At 40.8% G+C, this 13,083-nt stretch overlaps 1 protein-coding gene across 1 annotated transcript in view; it reads right to left on the reverse strand.

Annotated features, from left to right (window-relative positions):
* The window catches only part of LOC110043766 (short transient receptor potential channel 5-like), a 45,341-nt gene that overhangs the window by 27,283 nt on the left and 4,975 nt on the right, over nucleotides 1–13,083 (reverse strand). Inside the window, exons 3-12 of the mRNA XM_089297303.1 lie at nucleotides 8,822–8,915; nucleotides 7,587–7,619; nucleotides 6,591–6,727; nucleotides 6,032–6,250; nucleotides 5,186–5,368; nucleotides 5,027–5,114; nucleotides 4,531–4,741; nucleotides 3,933–4,301; nucleotides 3,601–3,627; nucleotides 2,325–2,514 (exon numbers count right to left, since the gene is read on the reverse strand). Coding sequence (XP_089153429.1) covers nucleotides 2,325–2,514; nucleotides 3,601–3,627; nucleotides 3,933–4,301; nucleotides 4,531–4,741; nucleotides 5,027–5,114; nucleotides 5,186–5,368; nucleotides 6,032–6,250; nucleotides 6,591–6,727; nucleotides 7,587–7,619; nucleotides 8,822–8,903 — 1,539 coding nt within the window. The 5' untranslated portion in view covers nucleotides 8,904–8,915. The remainder of the gene's footprint in view (nucleotides 1–2,324; nucleotides 2,515–3,600; nucleotides 3,628–3,932; nucleotides 4,302–4,530; nucleotides 4,742–5,026; nucleotides 5,115–5,185; nucleotides 5,369–6,031; nucleotides 6,251–6,590; nucleotides 6,728–7,586; nucleotides 7,620–8,821; nucleotides 8,916–13,083) is intronic.

The raw sequence follows: 13,083 nt of genomic DNA on the forward strand, positions 1-13,083 counted from the left end.
GAAATGGCTAGCCTGGCAAGAACACTCGTTGCAACGCACGGGTCAAGGCGATCGTATCCGTACCGTGCGAAACGGCGGCGAAGTCCGACTAGCCAATCAGCTCGTGGACGGATACGATCCGACCACTCGAACCGTCTACGAATTCCACGGATGTCTATGGCACGGGTGTCCTCGCTGTTTCCCGACCCATCGAGACCGATATCCCATCTGTCACGCCGATCGCACCATGCAGGAAGTCTACGAGGCCACACTCCGCAAACACGACCTTCTCAGTCGCCAAGGTTACCAGCTCTGCGTCAAGTGGGAATGCGACTGGACCCTAGAAGTCAAAACCGACCCTGATCTACGTCGGTTCCTAGACACGTTCGAAATCGTCCAACCGCTCGAACCCCGAGACGCTTTCTTCGGAGGGCGCACGAACGCTGTCAAACTACATCACGTGGCCGACGTGGCTCAAGGAGAGAAAATCAAGTACATCGACGTGACGTCGCTCTACCCCTGGGTCAACAAGGGAAGCAAATACCCCATAGGACACCCGCAAGTCATCGTCAACCCCGACGACCAAGACATCCATCACTACTTCGGTATGGCCAAAGTGGACATACTACCACCTCACGAACTTTACCATCCCGTTCTACCTTTTCGGCACGAGAAAAAACTCACCTTCCCACTCTGCCGATCGTGCGTGGAACACGAAATGAACAAACCCCTCCTTGAGAAATCACATCGATGCTCTCACACGGCCGAGCAACGCACGCTACGAGGGACCTGGTGCACCCCCGAAATCGAGAAAGCCGTTGCCATGGGATACACGCTCATCAAGATCCACGAAGTCCACCATTTCCCGGAAAGACAACGTCGTACAGGACTCTTCGCCGATTACGTGAACACCTGGCTAAAACTCAAACAGGAATCCGCCGGCTACCCTAACTGGTGTCACACCCCCCAAGACAGGGTACAGTACGTGCAACAATACCACCAGAAAGAAGGCATCGCTCTCGATCCGGACATGATCCAAAAAAACCCCGGACGCAAAGCCACCGCCAAACTCATGCTCAACTCTTTCTGGGGCAAGTTCGGCGAAAACCTACACAAACCCACCACCGAAGTCGTCTACACCGCAGCGCACCTCTTTGCCCTCGTTTCCAATCCCTTCCACGAGATAAAACAAGTCAGAATCCCCAACGACGAAGCCCTAGAGGTCGTCCACGCCGAACTCGAAGACAATCAACCCGACAACGGACGAATCAACATCTTCGTCGCCGCTTTCACCACCTGCTGGGCTCGACTCAAATTATACAGCTACCTGGAACAATTAAAACAACAAGTCCTCTACTTTGACACCGATTCCGTCATCTACTCGCACAAACCAGGTCAAGCCGACGTTCCGCTAGGCGATTACCTCGGAGAGATGACCAACGAGCTCGACGACGGTGATTACATCATCGATTTCACCTCAGCAGGACCCAAGAATTACGGGTACAAAACCCACCAAGGCAAAGTCTGCTGCAAAGTCCGAGGCTTCTCCCTCAATGTACGAGGAGCCCAACAACTCAATTACGACGTCATGAAACAAAATCTACTCGACGAACTCGAACAACCTCTCGAGGACGGTGAACGACGCAACATCCCCGTCGTTAACCCCAACTTCTTCTACAGAAACCCAGCCACCAAACATCTCAAGGTCATCACACACACCAAACACTACGGACTTGTCTTCGACAAACGCGTCGTAGACACGAACACTTTCATGTCGTTTCCATACGGATACACACCATTGTAATTTTTTACTTCCTGTAAAATCAATAAAAATCATCTTTGAAAACTCATTTCCTGTCTATCGCCTTATTTGGGCACGCGCGTGACCTGGGATGCAAAAGACTGCTGACCTGTGACGTCACTGCAGACGCATATTTTGATAACCCCCTAACTCATGAATATATTAATGAGCAAATCCGGCCCTCTGATTGGTCGAGAGCCTTTTTTAATGATATGCACGGCCTTCTGATTGGCTACCGCCCACACAAGCGTCCTATACTACTATTGTTTTCGGTGTCCACAATTAGTACAGGAGTACTTAGCCTGAAATGCCAGTCATCTCCCAGGCTAAGTAAATAAAATTAATTCTATTTTTATCGAAGCATAACTCGTTAATAATTAACATTTTCTCCTCCGTTTGCCTCATGTTTATGCAATTTTGCACTGTGATTAACGATTCTACTATTTGCAGCTGTAAGGATTGGGTCGGTGTTGTTCATGTAGCTTAGTACCGTGGAAGGGCACAGTATTAATAGAAAAATATGGTTGCTATGAGTTGATCCTACCTTGACATTGTCGTATGTGTGGTTGAGTAAAGCCACTAACATGTTGATCAACATGATAACGGACAAAACCAAGAATATCAAATATAGAGCTGCCACAACATCCGTGGTGAAACTAGTGGGAGATTCCAATTTCTGTAAGTCCGTTTGACTAAACACAGACAAGACGAGCTGCCAGGAGGTCTTCAACAAGTTAGAGGTGACAAAAAGAAAAATGTGGATGAGTCTTGCATCTGTATCTACCTCATGAGATTTCGTAATAATCAGTGATGACAGAATTAATGCCATAGATATATATAGTATCACATAATGACTGTTATGTTCATGACAATACAATTCTAGATTCTTGTCTTTTCAGCCGCCCAAGCTTCTGTCAGTAGTTAGTTATGATTAATACAGTGGACTTCCGATTTCTCGAGCCCTCAGTTTTTCGAACCTCCCGATAATTCGAACCGAAAGTCGTTTCACTTAGTCAAACTCTTTGATTTTACCCCCGATTTCTCGGTCTATCCGATTTTTCGAACCAATTTTCGTTTCATTTGAAGGTTCGAAAAAGCGGGATTCCACTGTGAATACAAACTGGGAACATTTCACTCGCTATTTTCAATTTTTTTTGGAGATGTTTATGACCAGTTATTCTGCAGCATGACGGCAACAAGGTCACTCTGTTCAGCGGAATCTCATTTCATTATGAAATAGCATACCGCTAACTACCGCTTATAAGCTCCGCCCCCCCCCCCCCCCCCCTTCCGGTTATAGGCCCATCTAACTGTGAACCACAATTACATATACCAGTAATTGCAAAACTTATTTCGATCATAACGTACAGCAAAATTTCGCTACGAAACGGTCGAATAGACCATTTTTTTGACTTTATAACATGACAAAATTTTGATAAACACTTGAAAAAATATATAAATATATCCAAAATAAATCCAATAAATAAAAGCTTGTATCCACGACGGCAAATTTCCAACTGTTTGCCAGTGTTTTAGAGAAATGTAGACAAAATTCTTATAAGAAACGATTTGGAAATACATGAAACAAGAAATATAAGTGATAGAAACCGACGTTGCGGTGCATCTTGCGCGGCCATTATCAAGGTTACAAAATTAAAGATAAAAAGCGGTTTGTGATGAGGCTTCAACTTAGCCTCATCACAAACCACTTTTTATCTTTAATTTTGTAACCTTGATAATGGCCGCGCAAGATGCACCGAAACGTCGGTTTCTATCACGTATATTTCTTGTTTCATGTAGACAAAATTACATAAAATTACCACTGGATTTCCCCTTGTTTGCAATACCTTACAATTGAAAAAAAAGGAGAGCATTGTTAGAAGAAAATAAATGTATAAATTTATTAATCGGGAGCAAAATTAGAAAATTATGTTGCTGCCTTAAAAAAGAAGAGTGAGAGTGTGGTCCACCTGCCTGAGGCAGTAAAGAGACAAGGACGTAAACAAAGTTCTCTTATTACCAAGTATTGCTAAAAACGTCTTGAGCCCGCCCTATCGTTGGACCTAAGTGAAGAATAATTATAAAATTTATTACCGAGTATAACGTCAAACCTAGTTGACGATATCACTCTGTGTCTGAATCGAAAACTCACTTATCGTATTTGGCCAGGCCTTCTGTTTGGTTATTAGTTGAGGTCATGTATGACATTTCTGCTATGTAGCACTTTGTAATGGCCAACGAGAAGGCTATAATGATGAAGAAAAATTGCACAAGAATAATAAGCAGGTCAATAAGCATTCGAACCAATGCCAGTTGTAAAGGACCTACAACTGAATTTAGCTCTAAGATGCTGGAGAAGCGCAAAACCAAGAGCATCGTATTGACACCGTAAAAGTAGTTGACAATTTCCAGCAAACGATTCTGGTGAGGATCAACACCACGTGAGATGGTCACAACACGCAGGATCACGATCAGGACGTAGGTAAGAAGGGTAATAACATCAAGGTAATTCCACATGTCCCTGCAACGGAAGAAATTTTGTGAATGAAATGTAAATGTAAAGAACTAACAGTGATGTAATATGGAATAGTTTTTAGTAAAGTCTTCCGGTCGAGTATCATAATAGAGTCCGGTTTCAGAACCATAAGTTGATGTATGTCCTAGAGAGATAAACTCTTGCCACCAAAAAAAAAAGGAAGACAATGGTAACCAGCTGACAACACATTCAAAATAAAACTGGCATATCTTACTTAAAGTATTTTAACGATGACGCTTTGAATTCCTGTCGCTCACGAACGACCAAGCTAGTGAAGAAAACAAATATCAAGAATTCCTCGAGCCTTGGATAAACGGTAGAGGCCAAGATGCAAACACGGACGTGAAGGGCAATAAAAACCACCTGATTGAGCTTGTCTTTTACGAATATGACCAGAGGTGTGGTAAAGAAACTGAGGTATTTGTCTGTTGAATAAAAAAACCAAGAGGTAGACGTTAGTCTCGCTCTTTGATGTGTTGAACTCTGAAGATGACTATGTCCAAAACTCTCAACTTATAAAACCGATTCTTCAACTGTTGTAAGAAGTATTAAAGTCCACATTTTGCTGGGGTTTTTTTTGTCAAAAGTTTTCAGTTTGATCTATTACCGTATATTGTATTGTCTTGCATTATATTTCTAATCTTCTGTTTAACGACTATTTAAAGCATTTCTGTTGTTATATATACCCAATTCTTATATGTTATATATACCTAATATATCCTGCTCTAGATCTGATCTTTCATCATTCAAGGGTCCAAGTTCACTGCTTTCCTTTGCAGTATCCAAAATCTTTCGCCTCTGTCAAAAACGAAAGCAGAATTAGAACGAATACTGACTTCCTTTGTTTTAGACTATAAGTGTCTGGATACCTTCTTTTGGTCCCTGTAGGAGGCATATGCAATGATTGGAAGCAGAAGTGGAGCCAAAACTGTATCTATCAGAATCAACAAAAACAGCAGGCTTCGAAACTTTCCATAGGGTTTTAAAACATCGGGTAAACCAAGGTTCCACCTCATGATGAGCCGTTTGTACAATAATGGGTGTGCAACAAACTGCAGGTAAAGATCGCAAATAAAGATAAATAAGGTGAGAAGAAGATGGTTGACTTAAATCATTTTTGGTGATGATATCTCTTTCAAAATTCGATCTTCTTCTATCATGAATGTTTACTTTACTTTTTACTCGTCGCATTATTGTGGAGTAATCGACCATTGTAATGTGACTATGATATAATCTGTGGTCAATGGACAGTGTGAAGAATCTGCGTGGCACGTTTTATCGGTATCAAAAAGGGGAAAGCAAGTATGGTTTTTCGGAGAGCATTCAAAGATGCTGTCAAGTGATACTTTGGATGAGTGCATGGGGAATTTTGAACGTAAGGACATATGTAATGCATCAGTCAATTTCAGCAATCCCCAGCCCCTGTACAATAACCGGGCATTTGCTCAAATCTTAATCCCTGGGCTGGGCATTTGGAGTTTTATTATTAAGCGGGAACTGGTTGTTTGTCTACCCATGGGACAACCCCAGAACATTTGGTACCCTTGTGGTTTTGGTCTCGCATGTGCGAAGAATCTTAAAGATTGGACTAGGATTGTTAAAATAGATAGTATGTACTCTTACTATGGTGCGGTGCTCTCCAAGCAGGAGTGTTTTAAGGTTTCAGCAGATGGAAATAAAAGGACTACGCTAAGCACAAGGGCCGTTCTTCTTACCTTTCTTTGCGAGTGGATAATTGCCTCATCAGTCATGTCACTTAGCATTGAAGCATAGCGATCAACGTGTTCAGGCAGGTCTTTTATAACCAGCTCCTCTTTTGCAGTCACCTGATCAATAAGCTGTACAGCGAAGTCTTCAGTCTGGTCTGCAAGCTTTTTTAAGAACTCAGTGTTCTCTGTGTAAGTATCAGCTAGCTTTCGCAGCGTGCGGCTTACCTTAGATCAGTTGTTACAAAAAAAATCGTACTTAAAAAATACATAGCTTTTTCTCAATTTTCAGCAACATTCTTGTGGTTAAATCTTGCATGTTATAGATACCGTCTGTGTAACTGGTAGACTAAAGTAACTGATTCCTCTAGGGGTCATGGACAACGAGTTTGAAACTCATATCTCGTACGTAGTTGTGTCTATAATGGTTACGAACACAGCTTTATCACTTCAGTACCCCTCTTTTGATCTGAACTACACTGGCTATCAGTGAAACAAGAGGAACGCGAGAAAGATGTACAGGGATGAATGCTATAGATAATCTTAAAGTTTTCATTATTGTTATTACCTTAAAACCCATCACAATGGGATCTCTACAAGAACACAAATGCTTGGCAGTGACAATTTTCCTGATGTCATCAACATTCCAGTGTTCTCCTGTATGACTCTCCTCGCTCTCTAATAGTTCCTTTAACGCCTTTTCTTCTGCCAAAAGAAAACTTTGATGCGAAGTTTGGAAACGTGAAACCCGATCAAAATAAGTTGATGTGGGAAAAGTTATGTTTATGACTGTGCAGTTTCCTACGTTAATCCATTAATGTTTACATGATGTGTTAGTGTTGGCCACTAAACTTAGCCATAAATGATAATTGCTATACCTCCCAACTCAAATGCGTTTTCACCCCGACTGGACTTTATTTAAGTGTCGATAAGTATTTAGTTCTAAGCTGAGAGCTAATAGGGGACAAACAAACAAACACTTCAACTTTCGACTTGCACGTGATCAGGTCGTGCTCCTTGAAACTGCTGCAAATTTGCAAGCCAGCCGGCCTCAAGCAAACTATTTCTTCTCAGTTTTTTTTTATTTTTTATTTTTTGAGCTGGGAGGTATAACAAAACACTTAATGACTGGTCCCGCGGGAAACAGTGAGTTTTGGTTCCCCTCGACCTCAATGTTCCCCAGAGTCTCGGGTTTCCATGGGCCAGTCATTAGTGCTTCTTCTCGACCTCGTATTACTGAGTTTCTAGCTCTCTGATTGCTTCACTGAATCGAGGACATGATTCATTATCCCTGAGTTTGACCTTGCATGAAAAATGAGTGCGACATGCAAGTGTTACTTAGCTATAAACGTTTCGGCGTCGAGCGAAAGTTCCGACGGAAAAAAAATAGCTGAAAAGAGTAGTTTGGTGAGATTTCTACAGCGAAATTACAAGAAATAATGGGTGATGTCAATACCCTCTATTTACCCGGCCTTTTCAGTCTTTTTTTAAAGCAGATATAATATAAGCATAATTTTCCATCTATAAAGCGATTTTAACAGTAGGAGATTATGGCTGAACTAACCTTCACTTGGTATTCCATCTGACTTATCATAACCTGACACGAAAACATAACACAAACAAAGCGTAAACTGAATGCCTTAAAATTCCTCTCTGTTTTTCATTCCAAAGACATTTTGGTTGGGTTATTTTCAATTAGTGTCGGACAGAAAGAATTAGGTAAGTAAGTTTGCCTTTCACAAATGGGTGAGTTAAATCTGGAAACGTTGTCATACAATTTTTTTTTCTTTTGTATACCTGTCCAGGCTCATGTAGTAATATCATTGCGATGGTCAAACGCAAAATGGTTGAGTTTTTCAGCTCAAGTCAATTAGCTTCGAAAATTGTTATTTAAAATACCTTGTGGTAAAATCACTACTTTCTTTGTACCATTATTAGTAGTTTTAGTTTCTAATAGAGGAAAAGGAAGTTGGCATTAAACTAAAAGACGTAATGTTCCCTTCTGTTATACAACAAATCGCGGACACCTCTCTCAAGTGAATATAGTTGGTTTTTGTGTAGTTTCTCTTTTCAAAAAGGGAAAGTGCTTAGTTGTAGATAGCTAAAAATTTAGCGTTTAGTTTTCGTCAACTCATCTTACACAATACATTTTTCGGTTGTGGATAACATTTAGTTGCTGATAACAAAATAGTTGCCGACAACTAAATTTCTAGACTGTAAGGCACCTTAGGTTCTTACGCGACTTAAAAAATGTATTTTCCGCTGGTATGTAAGCAATTCTTTGCAGGAGTATCTGTGGCGCCTTTTGATTGGCCATGGGATACCATAAATTCATTAGCACGAATAAAGACCAGTGCTGACGACCCCACTCGAGTGCGCAGTTTGTCACAGGAAGCACAACAAATCATTCGCAAGAGGCAGAAGTTAATAAAGATCGCTGATCGCTGATCGCGGCAAAGACGGCTGGCTAGTGGTTCAAGTCTATGAGTCGGATGACCTCGCCTCAAAATCTGACGACGAAAAACGCCTTAGGAAGGCAAAGAATTCCGCGGACAAAAAGAGGAAGGATTTCGTTGAGTCTAAGCCGGGTTCTTCGAAGCGTCTGACGGTGATAATCAGCTTTTTCGAGGTAATAATTTTTCCTTTCTCTGTTTTACTTTGTTATTTCTCATGAGGTTAGAATACCTGAACATCCAACCATCAAGCAGTGTTGTTTGCTTTGAATGTATGAAATTTAAGAGGAAAATAATTTACTTTAGTTCGAGCAGAGCGAATTAAAACATAACTAACTACGTGTACCTGTCTTGTGGAGGGATTTTCGGTTCCTCCTGAAATGAAGAAAGTCCAAAAATTCCACGGCAAAGCTCCTTGCTCTGTTCATCTTTCATCAGTCCTGAAAATATTTTTTCAATGAAAAAATTTAGTTATAGAAGCTACACAATTAAGGGTGTCAAAGGAACTAAAAAATGAGCATACCGGTAGCCAAATCAGTCACGGTAACGAATTATCAAAATATATTTTGTTGGAGCAGTTCAAAAGAATGTTTTGTCTTCTTCTGAGAGGATATAATTCATTGGGTAGTCTTAAGGGAAAGGAAGTCAAACCGCCAAGTCTAAACTGTGTTTAAAAAAACCCACAAGCTGTCAATATTGTCGGTTACTTGTTACAATGTATATTGGACAAGCTTATTTCACTAGCAAAACGTTTAAAGCATCGAAAACGATACGGCGGATTTGTTAACAGAAGGAGCATGCCAATTAATCAGATGGTATCAAATCTTGTCGTCCTCACCGAAAACTAAAAGACACAAATTCATACTAATAAAAAATCCTTGAAATACATGAAATGTTGTCTTGAGCATAACAAATGAATTGAAGATTTTTTTGCTCCCTGAGTCACTCTTGCTCAAGTGCACGACTCACCACACGATGGGGATTAAGGAGCAGGTTTTGGTTCTCGGCAACCGAGCTCTAATTAAGAGTCACTGACTGAAAATATCGAGAATGGCTGGCCAGGTTAGAAAAATCGAAAATCCTGAAACTTTGCCTAAAGAGCGCTTTTAGGGAGCTACTTTCGAAAATATTATTCCGATTTTCTGAGAAATTAGAGTCTTCGAGAAATTCGCAAAAAACGAAAATATAGCTTTTTCCCTCATTAAATATGCAAAAAATATCTGGAAAATTGACAAAGTTCTCGGTATTCGCGTTGAAACAATTTACAAAACTAGAACACGAGGTAAACTTAGCATAAGAGCTTTACTTTTCTTCTATCTAACAATAGGAAGTTTTAAATTTTTCAAGCATTCTGAAGGATTCCGTCGACCGTTGAAGAATTGCCTTTTCAAGCCCATATGAAAACGGCAAAAATTGCGTAGTTTTACGGGCTTAAAACGCATCTTGGTATGTCCGATATGGAACTAAAACAAGCACTGTGCAAAAGAGTGTTGTTTCTACTATAATAACATGGAAAAAAATTTCTGGGCAATCGAGGTTCACACAGGTAAAATGCAAAAGTTCTCGACAGTCTCTTCTCAAATTTGCATAATGCGGTATGTTCAAAGAACTCTATTGTTGAGTACTCTAGTCTGTTTTTGTTCCATTAGTGGGCCATGCTTTGGAGGAAATATACAAAAAGAGAGTTGATCCATGTCGTTATTACAACATTGTTTCATTATTTCACGCAAGATACACAAAAACTATAGAGAAAGCCCAAAATATAAGTTCAAAGTTACATAGATTAAACACGCTACATGTATTACGTGACTGGCGTCACGTAAGATATATTTAATTCAGTTAGCTCCAATTGGAATTCCTCGATTATTGAGGTTTAGACACTTGCTTATAATAGAAGCATATAGGGGTTTGTCTTTCCCGTCTATACACACTCGATTAGCCTGCAAATATTCGAAAGGAGACTGGTCTTTTAAAGTAAATTTTAGCATGTGTCTCGATTTTGATCTTGAATCAATTAGATGCAATTAATGAAACGAAGAGGTTTTATTAACGTGATCCAGCCAGACGAAGGAAACAAGTTTTCGTAAAAATAGAGTAAGACTGTTTGAAATCTATCCCGCGATCTGACCTCGGTTGGAATTCGGCCTTGTCCAAACGTCGCGTTTGTGCCGTTCCGACCTCAAATAAATTTGTCCCGGCAGTGGCAATGACAAGAGAACAGCGGTGATTCCAAACGTCGAGTTCAATCAGTCGCGCAGAAGATCGGAAGACGCTTGCTTTGCTGAAGGCCATTTTAAATGCTACAAATATTAGCATCGGCAGCTGATGCAGCAGGCTATGAATTCAGTTCGGCACGGTTTAAGTCGCGCTATACGGCATGCAAACTTTATTCATTCCCCCCCGGGGGTGGGAAACTCATATAAAAATAACGGGGGTGCTCGTCGTACAACTTAGGGGTTAATCTTCAAAAGGCTAACTAATTGAAGAAACCAACAACAACCAAAAAAGTGCTGTTAGAAATACATCGAGTAGTCCGTTCTATAAAGAGACTTTTCAATTTTCGTCAATTATGCAAGTAAGTTCACTTAGCCTTAAAAACGTTTGTGTTTGCTGGCGCGCGTTCTCACTGCCCAGATTTTTTGTTCCAAATACCGATTGAAGAAGACCAAAAGTTAATCAAAGTATTTATTTCGACCCGATATTGGGCAAACGAAAACGCCTTTTAAGCTCGTAAAATTACGCAGTTTTTGCCGTTTCCACAGGGGCTTGAATTCTTCGACAGTCGACGGAACCCCTCAAAATTTAATTTAATATAAAGCTTTCAATATGCTTAGTTTATCCGGTGTTCTAGTCTTGTAAATTGTTTCAATGCGAATACCGAGAACTTCGACTCAAGCGCGGCAGTAGCACGACGTTTGGAACCATACATGCACTCAGTTCGGCAGGCTGAATTAAAGTCGGCGCGACTACTTATAACACGACAGGCCTAATGCCGTTCCGCACGGCAGTAGCGCGACTTGGCTTCGAATGGCGTGCTCTTGCCATGCACGTGCCGAACTGAACTAGGGACGGCGGAGCCGGGGTGGGGGCTTAAGTTCCCCCCCCCCTCCACTTTTTACCGCGATGGCATTTTATTTTGTGTTAGTATGAGGTACAAATGAAGAAATAAAGAAGAAGGGAAGGAAAACGAAAAAAGTCTGGTTGACTACAGATTTACCAAAAATTTACAAAGCTACAACCTCGTACCAAATCTGTAGGAAGTTTTTCATGTTTACATAGTTTTAACCTGTCCGCAACGTGCGCTTCCATCCCACACAGGGGGGGCTTGTGTAAAAGCGCAGGTCAGTCAGTACTAAGGCCGTGATATATCATGGAGGGCTGAGAAAGATGTATCAAGCTCACAATACCTTCAAAATATATTGCTGTAAATGCACGAGAAGTGCCTGTCATTTTATAGTTCATCCACTAGGTTGATTTTCTTAAGAGCTACACCATGGAAAATGTCAAAAATACCATTTCCAAGCCCCTAGATTTAAAATGTTTTTGGGGGGAGGATGCCCTTAGACCCCTCTACAAACTTGCTACCCACCTTCTCCCCCCCCCCCCCGCCTCCTTCACTTGAAAAAAGACTCCGTCGTCCCTGTGAATTCATATCCTGCTGCATCAGCTGCATCAGCTGCAATTGCTTTTTAGCATTTCAAAAGGTCTTCAGCAAACCAAACTTCTTCCGATCTTCTGCGCGACTGAATTAAATTCGACCTTTGAATCTTTCATAGCTTTTTGTCATGCACTGCCGGGCCAAATTTATTTGAGGTCGGCACGACAGAAGCACAACGTTTGGACTAGGCCGAATTCCAACCGAGGTCAGATCGCGGGATAGACATCAGACACTATTACTCTATTTTTCAAGAAAACTTGCTTCCTTGGTCTTAGTGCATCTAATTAATCCGTTTTCCATCAAGATCAAAATCGAGACACAATGGTTAAAAAATACTTTAAAAGACCAGTCTCCTTTCGAATATTTGCAGGCTAATCGAGTGTATATAGACGGGAAAGACAAACCCCTATATTGTTCTATTATAAGCAAGTGTCTAAACCTCAATAATCGAGGAATTCCAATTGGAGCTAACTGAATTAAATATATCTTACGTGACGCCAGTCACGTAATACATGTAGCGTGTTTAATCTATGTAACTTTGAACTTGTATTTTGGGCTTTCTCTATAGTTTTTGTGTATCTTGCGTGAAATAATGAAACAATGTTGTAATAAAGACATGGATCAACTCTCTTTTTGTATATTTCCCCCAAAGCATGGCCCACTAATGGAACAAAAACAGACTAGAGTACTCAACAATAGAGTTCTTTGAACATACCGCATTATGCAAATTTGAGAAGAGACTGTCGAGAACTTTTGCATTTTACCTGTGTGAACCTCGATTGCCCAGAAATTTTTTTCCATGTTATTATAGTAGAAACAACACTCTTTTGCACAGTGCTTGTTTTAGTTCCATATCGGACATACCAAGATGCGTTTTAAGCCCGTAAAACTACGCAATTTTTGCCGTTTTCATATGGGCTTGAAAAGGCAATTCTTCAACGGTCGACGGA

Source organism: Orbicella faveolata, unplaced genomic scaffold, assembly GCF_042242905.1.
Source record: "Orbicella faveolata isolate gen_17 unplaced genomic scaffold, um_ofav_v1 contig_1, whole genome shotgun sequence".
Taxonomy (NCBI): Eukaryota; Metazoa; Cnidaria; class Anthozoa; order Scleractinia; family Merulinidae; genus Orbicella; species Orbicella faveolata.